At 45.7% G+C, this 25,752-nt stretch overlaps 1 protein-coding gene across 1 annotated transcript; it reads left to right on the top strand.

The window, feature by feature from the left end:
* Positions 1 to 154: 154 nt before the first annotated feature.
* LOC146333672 (vomeronasal type-2 receptor 26-like) lies at positions 155 to 25,357 on the top strand. Its single transcript, XM_084825671.1, has 6 exons — positions 155 to 296; positions 1,329 to 1,335; positions 3,544 to 3,835; positions 16,925 to 17,233; positions 23,897 to 24,023; positions 24,456 to 25,357. The coding sequence occupies exons 1-6, from the start codon at positions 155 to 157 to the stop codon at positions 25,355 to 25,357; spliced, it is 1,779 nt and encodes a 592-aa protein (XP_084681797.1).
* The last annotated feature ends 395 nt before the right edge of the window (positions 25,358 to 25,752 follow it).

Below are 25,752 nucleotides of genomic sequence, written 5' to 3' on the forward strand. Positions count from 1 at the left end.
CTGGAGCTTTCTGTATGCAGCTGAGATGGTGTCTGATTACTTGGTCCTTGTTCATTTCTTGCTATGATCTAATTGCCCTGCTGGTGCCTGAACTGTCAGTTCTTTTTGTGGTTCTGTTTGGTCGCTGACCTAGGAGGGAAGTTTTTTTGCGCCAATGATGATTTTGCAGATGCTGCTGCTGTTCTTTTGGCTCCTGCCTTGGGCCACCCAGAGGATGCTGAAGCCCTTGTGTCCTGGGACCAGGCGTAGTGACCTGCTAACAGACTATTACAGGCTGGGAGATCTAACAGTCGGTGGTAATTTACCACTTGGCAGTTATTCTTATTCAAAGACAGAAGACTTTCGTAGTTTAGCCCCATCGGTGTTCTATGCTATCCCTGTGTAAGTTTCCGCAAAAATGATCTGGGATAAATACTTGCCTGCTCTGCTTTCAGATTAGAGGGCTCCTTTGAACATGCTGCTGTTGTTCAAAATGTCCTGATGCAAAAGTCTCAGGTTGGCTTTGACCTGTAATGACAGCTGGAGACGTGACGTGAGGGTTCTTCTCTGTGTTCATTCTGTGCAGGGAGCAGAGGCAGAGCTAACTGATAAATGGGTTTCATGTTGTCAATCTGGTAATGGCTAGGAAAGGTCCCATCCCAAGTAGACTTCATCTAAGGCAGGGGTGAGGATGGGAGGTCTGGATCTGCTTGTGGACTTCTGCATTCTCCGCGGTGGATCAGTGAGGATTTCTGAGTTCCCAGTGGTGTAATAATAGGAGCAACAAAGGGCTCCCTCCAGCTTTAAATTACATAGCTGAAATGAGGGAAACTTGGGGGCATTCAGGGGTGTTCAGTTCAGTTCTGGTCCTCGTAACAATAGAGGTGGCTGCCTCTGAACTCGGAGACACCCACCTATCCAAAGCAAGGCAGGAGAGGCACGGGGGGGGGGGAGTCATTCCCTCTGCACCTGTCCTGCCTTGCTGGTTTTTGCTAGACAGCCATTTTTCGGCTGTCTAGTGGTGGGGGCCCAACTGGGAGAGGAAGCTGCTGTACAACACAATGGATGTGCTGTACCTGCAGCTCTGCTCTCCCTGCCCCACAATGCCCCCCAGCCCAGCCCCTTTTTAGTTGCTCCATGCTCCTCTTGTGAGCGTGGAGGACAGGGCTTCTCCACGCTGCCTCCGAGGCAGCACAAATGAGGGGGGAGGTCAGTTTTCTGGGAACCGACCTCAGAGCATGGGCTCTGAGGTTGGTTCCCAGAAATGAGCATAACCTATGGCCCGCTAGACAGGGTCTAGCGGCCATAGGATTGCTCTCTCCATGTGTGTATGTCTTTTTGTGCACCAGGCTCCAGGTGTGGGATCTAAGGGTCCTTTAAAAAAAAAAAATGAAGTTGATACTGCAAGCTTGAAGTCTGTCCACTCATGATCTTGAATTTTCAGATGTTGCTTGGAGTGCAACTTCCATCATCCATGGGGAAATGGTGGGGACAACAGTAGTTGTACTAGGGACCCAAGGTTGGGGAACACTGCAACCATTCCCATGGCTGGATGCTTCAAGCATTTTGCAGGGTGTATATGCAATAATTGGGTAGTTTTTCTAGTTGCAGTAATAAGGGTTCAATTAACTGAAGGCTGAAATAATTAACAGTCAGCAAGCAGTGTATTTATTGCAAGGTATAAGCTTTCAGAAAAAAACAACAGCAACTTCAAACTTCAAATATACATTACATTCAGCAATGATGGATTAGCTCCCCTCTCAAAGAAGAAATCCCAACAAAGGGAAAAGAAAGGAAAGCTCCATACTCTATTATCCTTACACTCTTCTCCATTTCTGTGCACAAAGTTTTTTCACCACTAAAACAGCGACTGTGCCACTTCTAAAAATTCTGCATCTATTCGTATTATTTCACATCTATTTAAGAGATCGTTTGGACCCACAAAATGCTCAACGGTTCCTCTATAACTCCAGCGTAAAGGGAGCAAAATAAACTGAGCAACCCAGAAAGCTTCTTTCTCCTGAGACAGACCATAATTTCGTCTAGTTCCATCTCCACTGCACTGAATGGTAGCCGCTGTCCTTCCCTGTCCCATCTAGAAATTGTGCCAAGGATTGAACATGGGGGCTTCCACATGCAATGCAGGTGCTCTTTGGGTCCTTTGGCTAAATGTAAACTCAGATGCCAGTTCTCGGGACTCTGAAGACAGAAACACTGGGAGCTGCCTCATACTGATGGAGGACTTCAGGGTTCTCTCACTCCATACTTAGCAGAGGCTCCCCAGGGCATTAAGACAGGGTCCCTTTCTTTCGTGTATGCTAAAGATTGATCCTGTGACCAGCTGCATTGGAAGGATGTGCTCTCTCATTGAAGTATGGTCCTTCCTCTAAAAATAAAAGAAGCTTCCAGACCTCATGGTTCTGCATAAAGGGCTGGTTTAAGTCCGAAGCTGTTTTATTCCATGCCAGAACTTTGGTGCAATTAGGTCTGTCTCACCTGCACTGATTGGCAACACCTCTCTGGGGTTTCAGCGGGGTTTCAGCGGGGTTTCCCCCCGCCCTATCTGGAGATGCCAGGGATTCAGCCTGGGACCATCTGCATGCAAAGCGGGGGCTCTGTCACTGAGCTTTGATCCTTCTCCTCAACAGTTCTAAATCACATATGCAAAATCTTCCTTCAGTACAGACAGATTCTGAAGATGTGGTGATTGCTGCTGGGTTAAGTTTGCTTCAAAAAGGATCAGACAAATTCCTGGATGTCAGGCCTATTGGCAGTTATTAACTATGGTAGCTAAGTAGAGATCCCATTAGGAGAGGCAGTCTAACTCTGAATGGGAGTTGCTGAGATGGGGGAAAGAAGAAAAGAGGGCTGTTGCCTTTGCCTCCTCTTTGTGGGGCTCCCAGAAGGCTACTTGGCTGACCATAGTGGGAAACAGGATGAGAAGCTAGATGGGACCAACTTGGTCTGGTCCAGCAGGGCTTATTTGATCTTCTTAGTAAGTTCTTCTTGGTTCAATCAATCATAGTCATAGATAGAATCATAGAATCATAGAGAGTAGGGTTGGAAGGGGCCTATAAGACCATCGAGTCCAACCCCCTGCTCAATGCAGGAACCCAAGTCAGAGCATCCAGCTATTAGCTATTGTTAAGCCTGATAGTGCTGTCTTGTGGAAATGATCTTGGCAAAAAAATATTCTTAAAAATATCATCTTATTTTGATTTTATTCCTGCGTATTGATTTTACTTTAAGCCATCATGGAAGCATTTGTATCATGAAAGGGGAACATAAATTAATGAAAATAGATAATAAATCCATGATAGATGTGCCGAATTAAATCTCTGTTCCAACAAGCCTCTTGGGATGTTCCTATGAAATGCATCTTGCAAGACTTTGTGTCTGTGGGTGTCAACAGAAAAAACTCAAGTTGTCTTCAAATCCTTCATGTAGATGTCTTTGGTCTAGAATGTATTGTCTTGGTTCAAAGATGGACTTTTTAACCCTCCACTACTCATCACTTTTGTTGGGATATTCAGCCACCTCCCAATGTCACTCTCCTCACTGCAGGACAGTAATAAAGAATTACCAGCACTTCTTGGCTTTCGCATTCGCCATCAGTGAGCTCAACAACGATCCAACTCTCCTTCCCAACACAAGTCTCGGCTTCCGCATCTATCAGCACAAGAACATTGTCCTTCTAATGCAGAAGAACAGCCTGTCTTTGCTCTCTATGCGGGGATGGATGTTGCCCAATTATAAATGTGACAGGCAAGATAAACTGCTTTCCGTTATTGGGGGTCTCGACTCCCAATCCTCAAGGGAGATCGCATCCTTAATTGGCATCTACAAGATCCCACAGGTAAGGGGATTCATCTGGGGAAAGAGGTGGGTGAACTTTAGAGCTCAAGAACACTAATCCCTATTCCACAACTAATCCCAGCCAGCAACGGGATTGTTATGTCTGAAAATTATTTGGATTAGGAAAAATAAGAAGGAGCCTTACAACACCTTAAAGACTCACAAATCACCAAGGTGGTACAGTACTCCTCGTTCTTCTTGCTGCAATGCAGTTTTCCCTCCAGGAATAGGGTACTCAAGTCCCATCCCAGCCCACAACAAAACAGTAACGTTTGCTAATCTTTGATGTATGGGGATATCTATGGATACTAGTCCTGAGGGCCATATGCTGCCTTCAGCAATATCAGAAGCAGAATACCAGTTGGCGGGGAACAGACCCAGGAGTGTGATCTTGCACTCAGGTCCTGCTTGCGGGTTTCCCACCGGCAGCTGCTTGTCTGTTGTGGGAACAGAATGCTGGACTAGATGGACCTTTGGCCTGATCCAGCAGGACTCGTGATGTTTTTATTTCTGTATAAAATAGCCTACGTTTCAGCCACATGCCTTAGGCTGCAAAAGAAAGGGTTTCAAGTCGGGGCACTTTAGGGGAGTCGATTAAGCCCCACTAACATTGTGTCTCACTTTCTATTGTGTGTGTCCTGATGTGTTTCCACACACAATGGAACTAGTTTGACTGGAGAGGGTTCAGAGGAGGGCAACGAAGATGATCATGGGGCTGGAAACAAAGCCCTGTGAGGAGAGACTGAAAGAACTGGGCGTGTTTAGCCTTGAGAAGAGAAGACTGAGGGGAGATATGATAGCGCTCTTCAAGTCCTTGAAAGGTTGTCGCAGAGCAGAAGGCCAGGATCTCTTCTCGATCATCCAAGAGTGCAGGACACGGAATAATGGGCTCCAGTGACAGGAAGCCAGATTCTGGCTGAACCTCAGGAAAAACATCCTGACTGTTAGAGCAATACGACAATGGAAATGATTCCCTAGGGAGGTGGTGGACTCTCCCACACTGGAGGCATTCAAGACAAGGCTGGACAGCCATCTGTCAGGGATGCTCTGACTTGGATTCCTGCATTGAGCAGGGGGTTGGACTCGAGGGTCTTATAGGCTCCTTCCACCCCTACTGTTCTATGATTCTATGATTCTATGACTAAAGTATTGTAATTGGGGAGGGGTTCTAAAGCTAGAAAGCCTTGTGGTTGCTTACAAAGAGTCATATTTCAAGAATATAGAGCCAAGTGCCCATTCATTTCAATGGTTACAAACTGTATCAGGGTTACCTGCATGGCAGTCCTGACCTTTGTGGTGATATCCACCCTGTGGTGAAGGGGAGTACTGAAGACATCGCAGAGCTTCACTTTACATGTAGATGTCCTTTTTAAAAAATGGATGTCTTCCTTCTAGATAGCACTTGATGCTTCTGAAGTCTTTCCATGGCTGTAGGAGTCCATGGAAACTGATACCATAAAAATGTGCTAGTCTTTAAGATGCCACAAAATTCTTCTGCAACAGACTAACAGGGAATTCCTTCCTTCAGCTTGGTTACAGCTTTTTCAACCATGTAGAGGGAGAGAAAAGGGAATTTCCTTCCTTCTTTTGGATTGATCCCAATGAAAATCCTCAGTATGTGGGCTTAGTCCGGCTGCTCCTTCATTTCCACTGGAACTGGATTGGGCTGGTTGTTCACAGTGATGACCATGGTGAAAATTTCATCCAGACGCTGACACCAATGCTCAAGAAGAAGGACATCTGTGTGGCCGTCACTGAAATGTTCAAGACTTCAGACCCACTCCATCAGCTTCGAATAAAAACTGAATCTATTGCTAATTCTTGGTTTGTGCCCCAAGTGATGATTGTCTTTGGGGACACTAGTGTTATATTACAATTAGCACTGTGGCTGTATAAATATGAAGAAAAGAACAAGTCCCCAATTAGGAAGGTTTGGATCATGACATCCCAGTGGGAAATTGCTGTGACAGGATCCCACTTTGGCCGGATATTTCTAAAAACCATCCATGGTGCTTTGCACTTCAGCGTCCACAGAAAGGATGTACCAGGATTCAAGCCTTTTCTCCTGGCTTTAGATCCACTCCAACCTCAAGGAGACATCTTTCTCCATGACTAGTGGGAAAGGGCATTTTCCTGTCAGTTTTTGAATTCAGGACAGACCTCCCCAACAGGAAAGAGAACATGTACTGGGAAGGAGAACCTAGAGAACATGCCAGCCTCCTTGTTCGAAATGAGGATGTCCAGTCACAGCTACAGCATCTACAATGCCATCTATTCCGTGGCACACACGTTACATGCCGTATTCTCATCTGGATCCAAACGTGGAATGACAGGGGAAGGCAGGAGGCTTCTGAATATTCGGCCATGGCAGGTAATGTCCTCCTTTGGATTTGGCAGTCTTATACATGATGCCTTGGTGGTTTCTCAATGGTCTGATCCTGGAAGCAAAGGGTGAGCCTGGGAGAAAGGCTGTTAGTCCAGAAAGACATTGCCATCAATATTTTTTTCATGGCTTTCATTTCCTTTCAAGAGCATTAAAAAGTGAGCAAGGATTAGAGGGGACTTCTATTGATTCTGTAATAATTATATGTTCATAGCTGTGGATGCTGAGGAAAGAGGGATCAGGACGTTTCTTCCCCAAAGACATAGTTCTAGTCTATAAAGCCAACTCCCCTTCCAACCCTCAGAAGCAAGAGCAGGGCACCTCCCCTCACCCCATGTTCCTTCTTGCCAGCCAGCTGAACACCTCCAGATGTTGATCTCTTTGCTGCTGTGAGCGAACCCGCTCAAGCTCCTACTCAAAGATGAGAGGGTGTGTTAAAGTGAGCAGAAACAAACTGGTAGGCAAGCACATTTGAGCAGATAATGCCCAATGAAGATGAATTTTAAGCATTAAACCAAAAGATGAAGTACAGGACAAAGCAGTTGCCTATCCCAATGGCAGTCACACTATGTTGTTGTTGTTCAGTCGTGTCCGACTCTTCATGACCCCATGGACCATAGCACGCCAGGCCTTCCTGTCCTGCGCTCTCTCCCGGAGCGTGCTCAAGTCCATATTCATTGCATTGGTGATGCTATCTAGCCATCTCATCCTCTGCCGTCCCCTTCTCCTTTTGCCTTCAGTCTTTCCCAGCATCAGGGTCTTTTCCAGAGAGTTTTCTCTTCGCATTAGGTGGCCAAAATATTTGAGCTTCAGTATCTGTCCTTCCAGTGAGCAGTCAGGGTTGATTTCCTTTAGGATTGACTGATTTGACCTCCTTGCAGTCCAGCAGATGCCAGAACTCACTCATAATCACCCCGTTTCCTAAGTGTCCCTTCCATTTCAGATTCTTGCCTCTTTGAGAAAAGTCCGATTTAACAACAGTGCTGCAGATGAAGTCTCTTTCTCTGAAAATGGCAAGAGATATGATATCCTGAACTGGATCTCCTTCCCAAATGGATCTTTTTATCCCATGAAAGTTGGAGGAGTGGATTCTGGGGCTCCCACAGGCCAAGACTTCACCATCCACTCTAACTCAATCATGTGGGCTTCAGAGGTGGGGCTTAAGTGAACGTTCTAGGGCAGGAATCAACAACTGGGTAAATGACAAGCCCCTGATGGTGCCCATCAGACCTCTTCCTCAACTCCCCACCCCCTACCCCATGAAAATGGCAGCAACGATGGAGGGAAAAAATAACAAAGAGAGAGGAAAGCGGGAGGGGGGGAGAAAAGTGGGAATTCAAGGGGGGGGGAGAAAGTAAATAAATGCCCATGGTTTCAAATGGCTATGGGAGAAATGAACCCTTGGTCCTGAAACAAAAGGCAAATGTGCCACCGGACCAGAAAAGGTTTCCTACTCCTGTTCTGGGACAATGGAACAACTAAGGAATGTTGCAATTTTCTACCTTGTGAACAAAAGTTGTCTGTCTACGTGAGATGAAAGGCCAATGAGTCCAGGGAGTGGTTGTTATCCAGTTTTAAAAAGCAATATTTGCGTGCAAATGTCCCAGGTTCAGTCCCCAGCAAGGTGAGTGAGGTGGACTTCCTTTTAGCATGGGGGGGGATATTTGCACAGGGGCAGGGTCCCTTTAACATCTTCGAGATGCAGCTACTTCCAGGGTTACAGTTTTTATCTCCCATATGAGCCTCTTTTATGATTATTCTAAGTAACCTGCAGACATCCAGCAGATCTTTGGCCCTCCTAATCAGGAGAGCCTATCTACCATGTAATGGGGAAACTCTGTTGCATAACTCTGAGTCCTGTTTAGTGCAATTTCTCTTACCTTAAAATAATCGACTGTTTATTGTTTCCCATTTAGAAGATGCCCTTTGCCAGGTGTGTGGAGAGGTGCTCTCCAGAGGACCAGAGAAAAGTTCCAGAGGGGAAGCTGGTTTGCTGCTACAGATGTGATCATTGTCCAGAAGGGACAATTTCTAACTCAAAAGGTACCTCATACTTTGAGAGCCAAATAAAACTGCAGAACAAACTGTGGTAAGAGTGGTGTGAGGACAATGGGAAAATCATAGAAAAGGAGAAGAGCCCACCATTTCTTGTAGGAATATTTTTTTCCCTGTAAATTCCATTTTGGATTGCATAATTCTGTTGTATATTTGCTTGCAAGTATTCACAATTTCCTGAAGAAATGTTTCATTTAAATTATAAATTAATAACTCCTATGCATCATTTTCTGAAATGGTTGTTTTGGCATTAGACCTGAAGCTGTCTGGGTAGAATGCTGATAAGAGCAGGTGCTTTTGCCATCCTTGTAACAATTTTTTTAATAGAGATTTATGTGACCTGTTCTCCTTCCTCTTCACCAACACATTTCCTCAGAGGTCAGTTTGTAATCTGAAGAACATAAGACATAGCATATTCCCTTTATTTATTTGCTCATTCACAAGGAGCTACAGCTTACAAATCATGGTTCAGTTCTTACACAAACACAATTTTCATTCCTGGTTACAGAATTTGGGTTGATATTGTGGAATATCAAATGTAAGTCTGGTACACCCAGCAGCATTGTAAGAAAGAAAGGAAGTATTTTGAACCTTTTCGGACTATGGTCTTATTAAATACATTTCCAAACCTTAAACATAGGATGAACATTTTTGTGCTTAGTTTACCATAAGCTATAGAATGGATCTTTCCATTTCCTTCTTTGAGGCGGGCTAAACTGGCACCCACAGAAAGTCTGTACTTCATTAGTTGTTGCTCATTCCAGATGCAGATAGCTGTGTTGCATGCCCAGAAGAACAACATCCAAACAAGAATCAAGACCAGTGTATATCCAAGAAGATTCACTTTCTTTCTTATGAGGAGGTACTGGGATTTGTTTTAACTTCTATGGCCCTTTTCTTCTCTTTGATCACATCAATAGTTCTGGCAACCTTCATTAAACACCGTGACACACCAATCGTGAAAGCCAGCAACCGAGACCTCACCTACATCCTCCTCATCTCCCTCCTGCTATGCTTTCTCTGCTCCTTCCTGTTCATTGGTCGACCCACAAAGGTCACCTGCCTCCTGCGACAAATTGCTTTCAGCAACACCTTCACTGTTGCCATTTCTTCCATTTTGGCAAAAACTGTCACAGTGGTTCTGGCCTTCATGGCCACCAAGCCAGGAAATGTGGCAAGAAAACTCTTGGGGAGACAACTGACAAATGCCATTGTCCTGGCCTGTCCCCTCATCCAAGCTGTGATCTGTGCTGTCTGGCTGGTGACCTCTCCCCCATTCCCAAACTTGGACTTCCATTCACTGGCCAGAGAGATCATAGTGGAATGCAATGAAGGCTCAGTCAACATGTTTTACACAGTCTTAAGTTACATGGGTTTCCTGTCTCTTGTCAGCTTCTTGGTGGCTTTCCTAGTGAGGAATTTGCCCAACAGCTTCAATGAAGCTAAGTTTATCACCTTCAGCATGCTGCTGTTTTGTAGTGTTTGGATTTCCTTTATGCCTACCTACCTGAGCACCAAAGGGAAGTTCATGGTGGCTGTGGAGGTATTCTCCATCTTGGCCTCTGGGACTGGTCTCCTTGGTTGCATTTTCCTTCCCAAATGCTACATTATTGTGCTGAGGCCCCATCTCAACACCAGGGATCATCTGATATGGAAAAAGAATTAAGGAATCTATCAGTTTGGATCATGTCCTGCTAGTCTAGTTCCCTATCAAGTATATCTATGTAGGATGACCAATAACATTTCTCAAAACTTAATGTGCTGTGCTATTTGTGAAAACAACAGGATCCTTTGGGGCTTTTGTCCACTGCTGCGGCATTTGTTCTTTCTCAGTCAACTCAATGCGGACTTAAAACAGTTGTTTTTATGGCCGTATATTCACAATCAATATCCTTCAATTTTTGAATTATTTTATAATTGTGCCAATCCACTGTCACCCTACAGGCTAAACCCCACATTATTGGAAAGGGGAAGTTAAAAGGAGGAAGGTGGGACTCCTAAGGAGGCAAAAGATCCTTAAGGAGTTGCTCAGGGGAGTTTAGTTCATAAGGGGAACCCTGACAGGTTCACAGTATTAAAATGCAATATTAAAAACACAACCTTAAAGCACAGCATTAGAAACACTACCAACTACCGTAAAGAATCAAGGACCAGTAAAATGGAGAGGTGTAATTAATTTACAGCCCAGGGAAAGCCTGAATGAACTAGTGTGTTTTCAGGAGGTGTTTAAAAGATATCATTTTCTGCCTCCCAAACTACATGAGGGAGGGTTTTCCAGATGGTGGTGCCGCTACAGAGATGGGACAACCATGTGACTGGCTACTTATTTGCTAATGGGCCAGGTTTGAGATATTAGTACTAGTGTACAAAGTCCTAAACGACTTGGGACCAGGATACCTGAGAGAGCACTTTCTCCCTTACCAACCTGCCTGATGACAGAGGTCATCAGAGGGCATGTTTCTGGTGGTTCCACATGGACCCATTGCCCAGCTGGAGTCCACCAGAAAAAGAACCTTCAGTGTGGTGGCCCCCTTCCTGTGGAACTCCCTGCCTCTGGAGGTCAGGCAGGCGCCAACGCTGTGTTGCTTCTGGCACCGCTTGAAGACATTGTTATTTTGGGAAGCTTTCCTTGAGTGACCAGCCACAGTTTGGTCTTATCAGAACTTGTTTCTTTTCAAAAATATTTTAATTATTTAAACATGGTGTTTTATTCTTTTATTGTTGCTGTTCACTGCTCTGAAATATTTGATGTGATTTATATAATATATAATAATAAATAAATACATAAATACATAAATAAAGTGAACAGAAGTCCCATCAAACTACATGGGACAACCATGTGACTAGCTATTGTTTCCTTATATTGTTGCAAATAAATAGCAACCAGGGTGGTGGAGGATCAGGACCATGGCAGGGGGAGAAGGATTATTATTTCATCCTTTGCCTGGTCTGGATTGGAAGCCCTGATAGATGTCCTTGCTGCAAGTTTCCATTTGTGTCAGTGGGAGCTTCCCTTCTGGTACAAACAGCAATTTTAAGGGGACAGTTTCCATTAGCACCCTTATGTGGGAGAGAAGGGCCATATCCTTACACCCCACAGTCCCAATCCTACTTGGTTCTCCTCCACCCACCCATGCACACACACACACACACACACACCAGTTGCTACTTGCAGTGTAATGTGTAGTTTGGCCCTGATACATCCATCTGATTATCAAAGCATTTTGGGGAGTGGCGATTGCCTATTTTTCTTGACACACAACAAGACTAACAGTATTGTAATAATAATTTTAAATACAATTTCTTGGGACCTCAAAGGACATTAAAATGAAGATTTACATTTTAATGTAAAATGAAGTTTACAGAGCACCTACAGAGGGACTGCCAGATCTTGTATTGTCATGAATATAGTTAACAACATATAGGTTAAACTATACAGATAGACAATGCTGGCCATGCTGGAGTTGATAGGAGATGGAATGTCCTTATGTTCTCATATCCCATCACAGGAGGTGTCGACACATTTTGGGGTGGGATGGGGGGGCTGAAAAGGGGCAGCTCCTGACAGCAGCCAAGCTCTATCTTCCTGACCAGCCTCAAGGGCAGCCCCACATGGAGTGTGTTGCAGTAATCCAGTCCTGAGGTTACTAATGCCTGTACCACTGTGGCCAAGCTATCCCTGTCCAGGAGAGGCCGTAGCTGGTGAACCAGCTCAAGCTGGTAAAGGCACTCCGAGCTGCTGCAGCCACCTCAGTAACAATGATGGATCTAGGAGTACCCCCAGACTACAAACCTGATCTTTCAGAGGGAGTGCAACACCATCCAGAACAGGCAATGAGCCTATCTCCTGGACCTAGGAACCACTCACCCACAGGGCTTCCATCTTTCCAGGATACAGCTTCAGTTTATTGGTCCTGATCCAGCCCATTACTGAGTCTACTCACTGATCCAGGACTTAAAATCGCTGCATTTAGGCTAATCTACCAGCTTTATGGCTGCAAATGGCGTCCACTATGCCATTTGCATCCGGAGACTCACTTACCCCTACCCCAGTGATACGGCACAGCAGTGGTGGCTGGCCGTATCGCCAGTGGAGCGGAGCTGGCGGCCAGCTCCGCAGAATTGCCATGGAGCAGAGCCGCCCTGCACGGATTTGGGGGGGGGGAGGGATGGATCCCCTCCCCACTGCAGAACCCCTGCGGACTCAAGATAAGGGGGTTTCGCACATCTTTAGCTCTCACCAGTGCTTAGCAGCATTTGTTCTGATGCTCAGACCACTTGAGCTCCACCTATTACCGAGCGTCCTTCATATCCTGAAACTCTCCTGAGATCTGCACAGCCATCTGACCTGCACACAGCACCATAGAGGATGCTTAGGCATAACAGTGAAAATAGGGCCTCAGCAGAGGCACAAGCTATGCTAAACTGGGGACTCCATCCAAGCATTCAGGAATCCCTCAGATTCCATGGCTCTTTGGGGGTGGGCCATCCTAACAGGTCCTCTATCCCTGCAAGATATTATAACTGCACACAGTTATAATATCAGATCAGATCAGTCATTTCACTCCAGCACTGCTATAACCAGGTGCCAACTCCTCCCTTTCTGAACCATCAGTCTGGGCTAATGAATGTTGGCACAGGCCCAGACTCCATCTTGGCATTAGGTGCTTAGCTTTACTCAGGCCAAAGGGCAGAAACTGCTAACAGATATGAAGTTGAACTGGCCCATGGGGAACAAAAAGTGACAGAAACCTGATTGTCTCCCTCAAAAGTGCAAAGGGAGCCCAGCGTTCTGAGGCTGTAATCATTTCACTACCTTGGAATTATGAAAACAACAGTAATTTTTGTGGAATTCCCCATGGATTTCCATCCAACAAGTCAATAACACAGAAATCCTGGAGAAAACTAGCTTAATATAAGTACATCCACAGCCCTTCCAAGTGGGGCTGGGGGCAGTGTATCTGATCTCTCAGCAGCTGGTCTTTTCTGGCTAAGATCTAATTCCCCTGCTAAGTCCTGTAAAATCGGCTCTGTTTCAGGTTCTCTTTGGTCAGTGATGTAGAGGGGACAGTCTCTCTGTGCCACTGATGATTTGGCTGCTGCTGTTTTGGGTCCTGCCTCAGGTCAGCCAGAGGATGCTGAGGACCACATGCCCTAAGAGAAGCCCTTATGAACCGCAAGTTGACTATTACAGGCCAGGAGACCTCATTGTCAGTGGAAATTTACCACTTGGCCATTATTACTATGACAATACAATAGACTTTAGCAATTTAGCCCGATCACGGCTCTCCTTTATTTGGGCGTAAGTTTCCACATGAGGAATCAGGGATAGATGATTGCTTGCTTTCCTATCAGATGAGAGGCTCCTTTCAGCGATGCTGCTGACATTCAACTCTTCCTGATTTGATATATGAGTCTCAGAGGGTTGTCATGATTGATTTCAACCTGTAATGACAATTGGAGACTTGATGGTTCTTCTCTGGCTTCATTCTGAGGGGTTTTGTGCAAGGAGCAGAGGCAGAGCTAATCAGTAATTAGGGATGTTAGAGAATTCCACCACAGGCTCTAGTGAGGCCAGATTCTAAAGAATTCTAAAGAATCTGGCCCCCTGGAGTCCGTGGCGGAACACAGCAATCCCCCCCGCCACCCCGCAGAATCCCCCTGGGACGGAGCCTACCTTTGTCAGCCATCCGCTGCCCCGTGAATGGCTGCCCCAGTCTGCAGCCACCATTTCCTCTGTACTTTAGCCGTGATAGGCTACATAAGTATTTACATAGCCTATCATGGCTAACGCAGGTCCCAAAAGTTTTGTCTTTGTTTAAAAGGGTTGAACCAGAGGGATGTTTAACCCTCCACTTCTTTTTCGTCTCGTTGGGATTGACACCCACCTCCCGATGTCTCTCTCAACATTGCAGGACGGTAGTCAGAAACTACCAGCACTTCCTGGCCTTGGCGTTCGCCATCACTGAGCTCAACAAGGATCTGACTCTCCTTCCCAACACCACGCTCGGCTTCCGCCTCTATGAGCACATGGACCTTGTCAGAGTGATCCATGTGAACAACTTCTTTCTGCTTTCCACTCGGGGGCAAATGGTTCCCAATTATAAATGTGACAGGCAGGATAAACTGGTCTCTGTTATTGGGGGTCTGGACTCCAAATCCTCAAGACAGATTGCATCCATAATGAGCATGTTCAAAGTCCCACAGGTAAGGGAATTTATCTAGAAACAGATTTGGGGGACCTGCACAGCAACAGATGGAAAGGCCAATGACAGTGGGTGTATTGCCTCAATTCTAGATGGCAGGAGTAAAGGGCTAACCTTCTGACTTTGGCTAACCTGCCACAGTATAACTGTGGTGGTAGCCAGGAATCTCAGGTGGCCATTGCAATACTAATCTCAGCCAGCAATAGATCTGTTATGTAAGAAATGGTTTCAGATTGGGAGAAATAGCAAGGACTTTTATGCCATCTTAAAGTCTCATTAAACAACAAGGTGCTAAGACTCTTTCTTGTTCTTCTTGCTGCAATTGACTAATGCAGATATCCCTCTGGACTGGGAGAACACCCCCACCACCACCACACACACATGCGCACACACAAACACACACACAGAACAAATAACATTTGTCAAACTTTTATTTATTGTGCTACCTGTCCTGATGGCCATATGCTAACTCCAGCTGTTTCAGAGACAGTATGAACAGAACACGGGTGGGATGGTGCTGTGCACCCATGTCCTCTTTGTGGGTTGGTTGGGCACAATGTGAACAGAAGGCTGGACTAGATGGAGCTTTGGTTTCATGCAACAGGACTCTTCTTATCTTTTTCATTTCCATATAAAATAGCCCATGTTTCAGTCGCATGCCTTCGTATAGAAACAGAAATTATCTGGGGAGACATGATAGCAGTGTACAGAATTATGCATGGTGGGGAGAACGTGGATAGGGAGACTTTTTTCTCCCTCTCGCATAATACTAGAATCCAAGGTCATCCCATGAAGCTGATAGGTGGGAGTACAGATGTACAGACTCCCACCCTCTGATCCAGTGGGGAATCCGCCTGTGGGGGGAGGCGATCTGTTCCTTCCCCTCGGAAACCCCTGGAGCGGCTCTGCTCCGGGAGGATTCTGCAGAGCAGCACTCCAGCTCCCTATACCAGGCGATAAGGTAATGGCATCTGCCATTACCCTATCCCTGGCTGTTGTCATCCCTCTTCCGTGCACTGGCTGGCAAAGGCTGGTGGGGGAAGAGGGGCTTCAGTGCAGCCCCCCCCCCCAGTGCTCTCATGCTGTCTTTCTCAGGCCAAGAGTGCCGGTGTGTGTGTGCTGTTGCCGTCCCTTTTCCGTGCACCAGCTGGCAAAGGCCGGTGCAGGGAAGAGGGGCCTTGGTGCAGCTGCCCCCTAGCGCTCTCGCCTGGTCTAGGGAGCACTGCTCCCTAGACCAGGCTAGTGACGTATCAGCCTATCGTTGGGAGAAATACAGACGCAAATGGCATATTGTATGCCGCTTGCGGCTGCAAAGCACCGTGTTTGACCTAAATACAGCCCTAAACGGCTGCAATTACGTCAAAGTCAGGGCTTTACGGCTGCAAGTAACGTCCAAAAATACAGACGCTATTTACGTCTGTATTTCTCCTAGCGATAGGGTAATAGCAGCCTCCATTAGCGTATCGCCTGGTCTAGTGAGCCAGGGAGCCGCTCCGTGCGAAATCCCCTGGAGCAGGAGGTAAGTGGAGCCCCTCTGCCACGGATTCTGGAGGCTGGCTTCTTTGGAATCCAGCCTCATTGGAGTCTGCGGAGGATTTCTCTGCCATCCCTAGGTGGGAGATTCAGGCCAGATAGAAAGAAGGACTTCACATGGTGCAGAGTTAAACTATGGAATTCGCTACCACAAGATGCAGTGCTGACCTCCAATTTGGATGGCTTTCAAAGGGGGTTAGACAAATTCCTGGAGGAGAAGGCTACTACTCCTGATGGCCATGTGCTAGCTGCAGTACTAGAGGCAGTGAGCCTATGTACACCAGTTGCTGGGGAACATGGGTGGGAGGGTGCTGCTGCGCTCATGTCCCACTTGTGGGTTTCCCATCAACAGCTGGTTGGCCACTGCTTGAACAGAATGCTGGACTAAATGGACCTTTGGTCTGATCAGGCATGGCTCTTCTTATTTTCTTATGTTCTTATCTGTAGTGGGGGCACTTCATATTAAACCCTACTAACATTCTGTCATGTTTTCTATTTTGTGTATCCTGATACATTTCTAAACAGAATGGAACTGGTTTGACTAAAGTATCATATCGGGGGAGGGGCCCTAAAGCCAGAAAGTTCCCAATCAGCATACGAAGAGTCACTCATCATCGATATAGACAAGAGGGGCCTATTCATTGCAATGGTTAGAAACTGCGTCAGAGTTACCTGCATAGCAGCCCTGACTTTGGGGGGTGATATCTGTGCAAGAGGATGGTACCTCAAAGACATCACAGAACCTCACTTTATATGTTGATACCCATTTTTAAAATGGACACCTTCATTCTGGATTGCACTCTGCATCTGAAGTCAGCTGCAGTAATCTATGGTAACTTATGCCATACATATTTGCTAGTCTTTAAAATGCCACAAAATTCAGCTGCATCTAACAGGAAATTTCTTCCTTCAGCTTGGTTATGGCTTGCTCGACCCAGAGCAGGAAGAAAAAAGGATATTTCCTATGTTCTACCAGATTGATCCAAAAGACATTTCTCAGTATGTGGGCTTAATCCAGCTGCTCCTGCATTTCCACTGGAACTGGATTGGGTTGGTTGCTCACAGTGATGAAAGTGGTGAAAATTTCATCCAGACCCTGACACCGATGCTCAAGCAGAACGATATCTGTGTGGCTGTCACAGAAATGTTCAACCCAACAGACCCACTCTTTCACCTTCGCATACAAACTGGATCTATTCCTAGTTCTTGGTTTGAACCCGAAGTGATTATTTTCTTTGCAGATTACAGTATTATAGGACTTTTGACAGTGTTTTTGAGGAATCATGAACAAAACTCCAAGACCCCATTTAGGAACGTTTGGATCATGACATCCCTTTCGGAAATTGATGCAACAGGATCTTCCCTAATTGGGGAATATACAAAAACCATCCATGGTGCATTGCACTTCAGAGTCCATAGAAGAGATGTTCCAGAATTCAAGCATTTTCTCTTGGCTTTAGATCCACTCCAACCCAAAGGAGACATCTTTCTCCATTTCTGGTGGGAATTGGCATTTGGCTGTAAGTTTCTGAATTCAGGTGAAACTTCTCCAAGAGGACAGAAAAACTGTACTGGGAAGGAGAAGGTACAGGACCTGCCGGGCTTCAGGTTCAAAATGAGCATGTACAGTCACAGCTACAGCATCTACAATGGTGTTTATTCTGTGGCACATGCTTTACATGCTGTATCTGGATCCAAACATGGAATGTCAGGGGAAGGCAAGAGGCTTCTGGATATCGAGCCATGGCAGGTAATGTCCTCCTTCAAACTTGGCAATCTTATAAAAGATTCCTTGGTGATTTCTCAACAGTCTAATCCTGGAAGCAAAATGTGAGCCTAGGAGAAGGACTACTAGACCATTCTAAGGATACCAAGAAAGACATTCCCCAATAATTTCATTTCTTGGCCATCATTTCCCTTCAAGAGTATGAAGGAGTAAGTGAGGAGTAGTGGATATTTATATCAGTTCAGGGAAAATTACATGTTTGCAACTGTGGATATTGATTAGGGAGGAATCAGGAAATCCCCCCACCCCAAATGCATAGTTCTTGCTGATCAGGTGGCAATAGTCCCCTGCCATCTCTCAGAAGAAAACAGTGGGCAGCTCTCCCTGACGAATGTGCCTTCTTGCAAGCCAGCTGAAGATCATCCAATGTTGGTCTCTTTGATGATATGAGCAAACTCCCTCCAACTCCCACTGTAGATATGAGGGTGGGTTCTTGCAAGTAGTTGTTGTTCAGTCGTGTCTGACTCTTCGTGACCCCATGGACCATAGCACGCCAGGCCTTCCTGTCCTGCGCTCTCTCCCGGAGCATGCTCAAGTCCATATTCATTACATCAGTGATGCTATCTAGCCATCTTATCCTCTGCCGTCCCCTTCTCCTTTTGCCTTCAGTCTTTCCCAGCAACAGGGTCTTTTCCAGAGAGTTTTCTCTTTGCATTAGGTGGCTGAAATATTTGAGCTTCAGCTTCAGTATCTGTCCTCCAATGAGCACTCAGGGTTGATTTCCTTTAGGATGGACTGATTGGACCTCCTTGCAGTCCAGGGGACTCGTAAGAGTCTTCTCCAGCACCACAGTTCAAAAGCATCGATTCTTCTGCGCTCAGCCTTCCTTATAGTCCAGCTCTCACAGCCATACGTTACTACTGGGAAAACCATAGCTTTGATTAGACGGACCTTTGTCAGCAAGGTGATGTCTCTGCTTCTTACTATGCTGTCTAGGTTTGCCATAGCTTTCCTCCCAAGGAGCAAGCGTCTTTTAATTTCATGGCTACAGTCACCGTCTGGGGTGATCTTGGAGCCCAAGAAAATAAAATCTGTCACTGCTGCCATTTCTTCCCCTTCCATATGCCAGGAAGTGATGGGACCAGATGCCATGATCTTCGTTTTTTTAATGTTGTTCAAACCAGCTTTTGCACTCTCCTCTTTCACCCTCAACAAGACGCTCTTTAGATCCTCTTCGCTTTCTGCCATTAGGGTGGTTATCGTCTGCATATCTGAAGTTGTTGATAATTCTCCTGGCAATCTTAATTCCGACCTGTGATTCATCCAACCCAGCGTTTCTCATGATGTACTCTGCATATAAGTTAAATAAGCAGGGCGACAATATGCAGCCTTGTCGTACTCCTTTCCTAATTTTGAACCACTTGGTTGTTCCATGTCTGGTTCTTACTGTTGCTTCTTGACCCTCATACAGGTTTCTCAGGAGACAGGTAAGGTGGTCTGGTACTCCCATCTCTTTCAGAATTTGCCAGAGTTTGTTGTGATCCACACAATCAAAGGCTTTAGCATAGTCAAGGAAGCAGAAATAGACGTTTTTCTGGAATTCTCTTGCTTTCTCCATGATCCAGCGAAAGTTGGCGATTTGATCTCTAGTTCCTCTGCCTCTTCGAAACCCGGCTTGTACTTCCTGTGGTTCTCGGTTCTCATACTGCTGAAGCCTAGCTTGTAGGATTTTGAGCATCACCTTGCTGGCATGTGAAATGAGCGCAATTGTGCGGTAGTTTGAACACTCTTTGGCGTTGCCCTTCTTTGGAATTGGAATGTAAACTGACCTTTTCCAGTCTTGCAGCCACTGTTGAGTGTTCCAAATTCGTTGGCATATTGAGTGCAACACTTTAACAGAATCATCTTTTAGGATTTTAAATAGCTCAGCTGGAAGACTGTTATCTCTGCTAGCTTTGTTGTTAGTAATGCTTCCTAAGGCCCACTTGACTTCACTCTCGAGGATGTCCGGCTCAAGTTCAGTGACCGCACTATCATGGCTATCAGGGACATTCAGATCTTTCCTGTATAGTTCTTCTGTGTATTCTTTCCACCTCTTCTGAATCTCATCTTCTTCTGTTAGGTCCCTGCCTTCTTTGTCCTTTATCAAGCCCATCTTTGCACAAAACGTTCCCTTGAGATCTCTGATTTTCTTGAAGAGATCTCTTGTCTTTCCCATTCTGCTGTTTTCCTCAATTTCTTTGCATTGTTCATTTCAGAAGGCCTTCTTTTCTCTCCTTGCTATTCTCTGGAACTCTACATTCAGTTGGATACATCTTCTGTTAGGTCCCTGACTTCTTTGTCCTTTATCATGCCCGTCTTTGCTCAAAACGTTCCCTTCAGATCTCCAATTTTCTTGAGGAGATCTCTGGTCTTTCCCATTCTGTTGTTTTCCTCGATTTGTTTGCATAGTTCATTTAAGAAGGCCGTCTTGTCTTCTTTTTCTGTGGGATGGATTGAATTGCTGCCTCCTGAACAATGTTACGGACCTCTGTCCATAGTTCCTCAGGCACTCTGTCTATCAGGTCTAATCCTTTATATCTATTCCTCACCTCCACTGTATATTCATGAGGGATATGATTTAGGTCATACCTGAATGGTTTAGTGGTTTTCCCTACGTTCTTCAATTTAAGCCAAAAATTTGCAACAAGGAGCTCATGATCTGAGCCACAGTCAGCTCCAGGTCATGTTTTTACTGACTGTATAGAGCTTCTCCATCTTTGGCTGCAAAGGAAATAATCAATCTGATTTAGATATTGACCATCTGGTGATGTCCATGTGTAGAGTCGCCTCTTGTGCTGTCGGAAAAGAGTGTTTACTATGATCAGTGTTTCTCTTGGCAAAACTCTATTAGCCTTTGTCCTGCTTCATTTTGTACACCGAGGCTATGCTTGCCTGTTATCCCGGTGATTTCTTGACTTCCTACTTTAGCATCCCAATCCCCTATGATGAAAAGGACATCATTTTTGGTGTTAGTTCTAGAAAGTGTTGTAGGTTTTCATAGAACCCATCAAACTCAGCTTCTCCGGCTTCAGTGGTTGGGGCATGGACTGGAATTACTGTGATGTTGAATGGTTTGCCTTGGATGCGTACTGAGATCATTCTATTGTTTTTAAGATTGTACCCCAGTACTGCTTTTCCCACCCTTTTGTTGACTATGAGTGCTACTCCATTTCTTCTACGGGATTCTTGCCTACAGTAGTTGATATGATGGTCACCTGAATTAAATTCGCCTATGCTTGTCCATTTTAGTTCGCTGATTCCCAAGATGTCGATGTTCAATCTTGCCATCTCATGCTTGACCACCTCCAGCTTACCTTGATTCATTGATCTGACATTCCAGGTTCCTAAACAGTATTGTTCTTTACAGTATCGGACTTTCTTTTCACCACCAGACACATCCACAGCTGAGTGTCCTTTCGGCTTTGGCCCAGCCGCTTCACTCTTTCTGGCGCTACTTGGAAATTCCCTCTGCTCTTCCCCAGTAGTATATTGGACACCTTTCGACCTGAGGGGCTCATCTTCTGGCATCATCTCTTTTAGCCTTGTGATACGTTCCATGGGGTTTTCTTGGCAAGAATACTGGAGTGGGTTGCCATTTCCTTCTCCACATTTTGTCAGAACTCTCCGCCATATCCTGTCCGTCTTGGGTAGCCCTGCACGGCATAGCTTACGGCTTCACTGAGTTACGCAAGCCCCTTCGCCACAACAAGGTAGTGATCTGTGAAGGGGTCTTGCAAGTAGACCCACCCAAAAAAGCCCAAACCAACTGGCAAGCATAATCAAGGCAAGTAGATAGCACCCAAAGAAGATGCATCATAAGCATTAAACTAAACAACACAGTCTGGTGGGGAGTGGAGAGGAACGTGTCTCCTAATGTGACGGCAGTCACTGTATATTACAAGACACCAGCAGCTTTTTTGCATGAGGCATTTACTGGGTGCTCATCCTTCCCTACTCACAGTTGTTTATGAGTTCTTTAGATGATGCTGTGACCCGTCTAGGGATGGCGGAGAATTCCACCACGGATTTCAGTGCAAGTAGCGTCCAAAATAGCGTCACCCCCGAAATCCGTGACAGAACGCCCCCACGCCCCCCCGCAGATCCCCGCTGGGATAAGACTTACCTGGGGCAGATGTTCCGGATGGCGGTGGCTCCAGTGGTGGCTTCGGTGGCGGCGGCGGCCGCTGGTCTTCGGACCGGCTGCTGCCGCCGCCATTTGCAGTCTGGTCTTTTTTTTTTTTTACCCAGACATGATAGGCTATGTAAAGACTTACGTAGCCTATCGCTTCTGGGTAAAAAAACAAATACAAAAAACGGCATACGCAAATGGCGGCAGCTGCGGCAGCCGCCATTTGCGTTCCTTATTTTTCGCCATCTTAGTCTATGTAAATATTTACGTAGACTATTATGGCGAAAATAAAGGAGAACGCAAATAGCGTAGCAGGCGCTATTTGCATTCCTTTTTGATTCGCCGTTTTAGCCTACATAAATATTTACGTAAAGATTTACGTAGGCTAAAACGGCGAATCAAAAAGGAACGCAGATAGCGCCCGCTACGCTATTTGCGTTCGCGTTTATTTTCACCATCTTAGTCTACGTAAATGTTTACGTACACTAAAACAGCGAAAAATAAGGAACGCAAATGGCGGCCGCCATAACCGCTGCCATTTGCATACGCTTTTTTCTTTTTTTTTTAACCCAGAAGTGATAGGCTACGTAAGTCTTTATGTAGCCTTTCACGGTTAAACACAGGGATGCTAACAGCGGCAGCTACGGCAGCTGCCATTTGCGTCCCTGCTGCCCAGCAGCCAGATGTCCGGCTGTGGGCGGAGCTGGCTGGTGGCTCTGCGGAATCCCCGTGGAGCGGAGCCAGCCGGGCAGGACTCCGGGGGGAGGGACGGAGCGCCTCCTCCCCACTCAAGGATTCTGGGGGGAGGGAAGGAGCGCCTCCCCCCCCGCGAAGCAGATCTGTAACTTACGTAACTTACTTTCATACATCCCTAAATTACTTTCATACATCCCTAGTCACCCTCCCATCTGGCTTCTGTTTTTAAATAGCACTTACAGTGAGTTTTTTTAGAGCAGGGAAAATGTGGGTTTATTTAAAGGAAATGAAATAAACACTTTTTCCACTGTTGTCTTTGCACTATGATACCATAGTGCCACCTAGAGGTTATGTACCAGAAAAACAGAAAAGGAAAAGTTCTTGTGTAGAGCTTGGATCTCAATTCCGTGACAAAACCAAAAGTAGATATAACAGATTGCTGGAGGATTACTAGGGTAATGAAAAAAAACTCCTTGTCTCTATTTCCATTTCAGATTCTTGCCTCTTTGAGGAATGTCCGGTTTAACAACAGTGCTGGAGATGAAGTCTCTTTCACTAAAAATGGCAAGAAATATGATATCCTGAACTGGATCTCCTTCCCCAATTGGTCTTTTTCTGCTGTGAAAGTTGGAGGTGTGGATCCTGATGCTCCCGGAGGCCAGGAGTTCACCATTCACTCTGATGTAATCGTTTGGGCTACAGAGGTTAGACTGAAGTGAATTTTCTGGGTTCATGGGAAAATTAAAGGAAGTTTTAGTTCTATCCCTTGAGAACACAAGTTGTCCATCAAGATGAGACCAAAGGCCTATTGAGTTCAAGGAGTGGTCGTTATGTGGAGGTAAAGAATCATCTTGGCATGCAAATGTTTCTGATTTGGTTCCTAGCATCTCAGGGTAGGATTGGAATTGGAAAAGGTCCCTGCTTGAGACCCTGGAGAGCTGCTGCCTAGTGACCGCAGACAATACAGGCCTAGGTGGGCCAAGGGTCTGACTCAGTAGAAGTTGGGACACAAGTGTGGCAGGAGGAGGTGCCCAACTTGGGTGGAGTTGCAGGACAAGGCCGTTCTCTCTGTGCAGAGATATAAGAAGCTCCATTCCCATCTCTGCATGGAAGGGAGAAGTTGGTGGGGTGGGCTCCCTGATGTGATGGGAGGTGAGTGAAAGCAATTTGCTGGTGGTACTGGGGGGCCTCAGTAAACCTATCCATCATGTAATGGGAAATTATGTGGAATAACAATTTTAGTGCAGTTTCTCCCACCTGGAAATCCTCCCCTTTTGTCTTTTCCCTTTTAGAAGATGCCCTTTGCAAGGTGTGTGGAGAGGTGCTCTCCAGGACACCGTAGAAAAGTTCCAGAGGGGAAGCCGGTTTGCTGCTACAGGTGTGATCGTTGTCCAGAAGGGACAATTTCTAACTCAACAGGTACCTCAAACTCTGAGGCTCATATAAAAGTGCAGAACTTACTGTGGTAGGAGTGGAGCCAAGTAAAGGGAAGATCAAAAACCAGAAGAGTCTGTCATTTCCTCCAAGAAGATATTTTTTGGTCAAGCCAAGTTCCAACTTCATATTTCAGTTCTTACACTTTTTATTCCTAGTTTCTGAATTTTCTTCATTGCGAAATATTGAACATGAGTCTGGGATGCGGGGGGGGGGGGAATCACATGATGGGGGCCATTTTGTACCTTTTCTGCCTTGGGTCTTATAAATGCTGATGCTTAAACAGAAAATAATCAAAGGTGTGAAATGCACTACAGAATGGATATTTCTATCACCTTTTTAAGGCCTGAACTGGCCCCCATAAAAAGAACATATGTAGCATATTTGAGATACTTCAATAATTGTTGCTAATTCCAGATGCAGATAGCTGTGCTCCATGCCCAGAAGATCAACACCCAAACAAGAACCAAGACCAGTGTATCCCCAAGAAGATTCATTTCCTTTCCTATCAAGAGGCATTCAGCTACATCTTAGCTTCTCTAGCAATTTTGCTCTCTCTGAACACATCTCTCATTCTGGCATCTTTCATTAAACATCGTGACACACCAATAGTCAAAGCCAACAATCGTGATCTCACCTATGCCCTCCTCACCTCCCTTCTGCTCTGCTTCCTCTGCTCCTTCCTGTTCATCGGCCAACCCAGGAAGGTCACCTGTCTTCTCCGACAAACTGCATTTGGAATGGTCTTCTCTGTTGCTGTCTCTTCCGTGCTGGCAAAAACGGTCACAGTGGTTCTGGCCTTCATGGCCACCAAGCCTGGAAACATGGCCAGAAAACTCTTGGGGAGACAACTGACAAATGCCATTGCCCTGGTGTGTCCCCTCATCCAAGCTGTAATCTGTGCTGTCTGGCTACTGACCTCTCCCCCATTCCCAAACTTGGATTTCCATTCCCTGGCCGGAGAGATCATACAGGAATGTAATGAAGGCTCAGCCACCATGTTTTACATTGTCCTGGCTTACATGGGTTTTCTGGCTCTCGTCAGCTTCATGGTGGCTTTCCTAGCAAGGAAACTGCCTGACAGCTTTAACGAAGCCAAGTTTATCACCTTCAGCATGCTGGTGTTTTGCAGTGTTTGGGTCTCCTTTGTGCCCACCTACCTGAGCACCAAGGGGAAGTCCATGGTGGCTGTAGAGATCTTCTCCATCTTGGCCTCTGGGGCTGGTCTCCTGGGTTGCATCTTTCTCCCCAAATGCTACATTATTGTGCTGAGGCCCAATCTCAATTGTAGAGATCATCTAACTAGGAGAAAATATTAAGGTCTCTTGTAAAAAAACCCACAAAGCAGGGAATCTTGGTGTCTTCTCTGTTAATTCAGTTGACGATCTAACAGTCAATCCCAAATTCTTGTCCAGTTGGTCTGTAGAGGGGAGCTGAATGAATGATCCAAAAGTCAAGCTCTTTTCAGAAACATCCTTCAGACAAAAAAGATAAACATGTGGAGGAGGATGCCATAAAAAGATTCTCCTTCTCATCAGTCCAGGGATATTTGTAGGAGGGAGCAAGCTCCAGTCCTATCTGAGAAATTTCTGTGCCCTGCCACTGGTCCAGATGTTTTCTTTCTTGGCACTTTGAAGTTCATAGAGTTATTGACGTGAAATGGACCTTGAAGGTCATTTAGTCCAAACACCTTTCTCAATGCAGGCTCTGAATG

Source organism: Heloderma suspectum, chromosome Z, assembly GCF_057233095.1.
Source record: "Heloderma suspectum isolate Gila_16-S chromosome Z, 16-S_ref, whole genome shotgun sequence".
Taxonomy (NCBI): Eukaryota; Metazoa; Chordata; class Lepidosauria; order Squamata; family Helodermatidae; genus Heloderma; species Heloderma suspectum.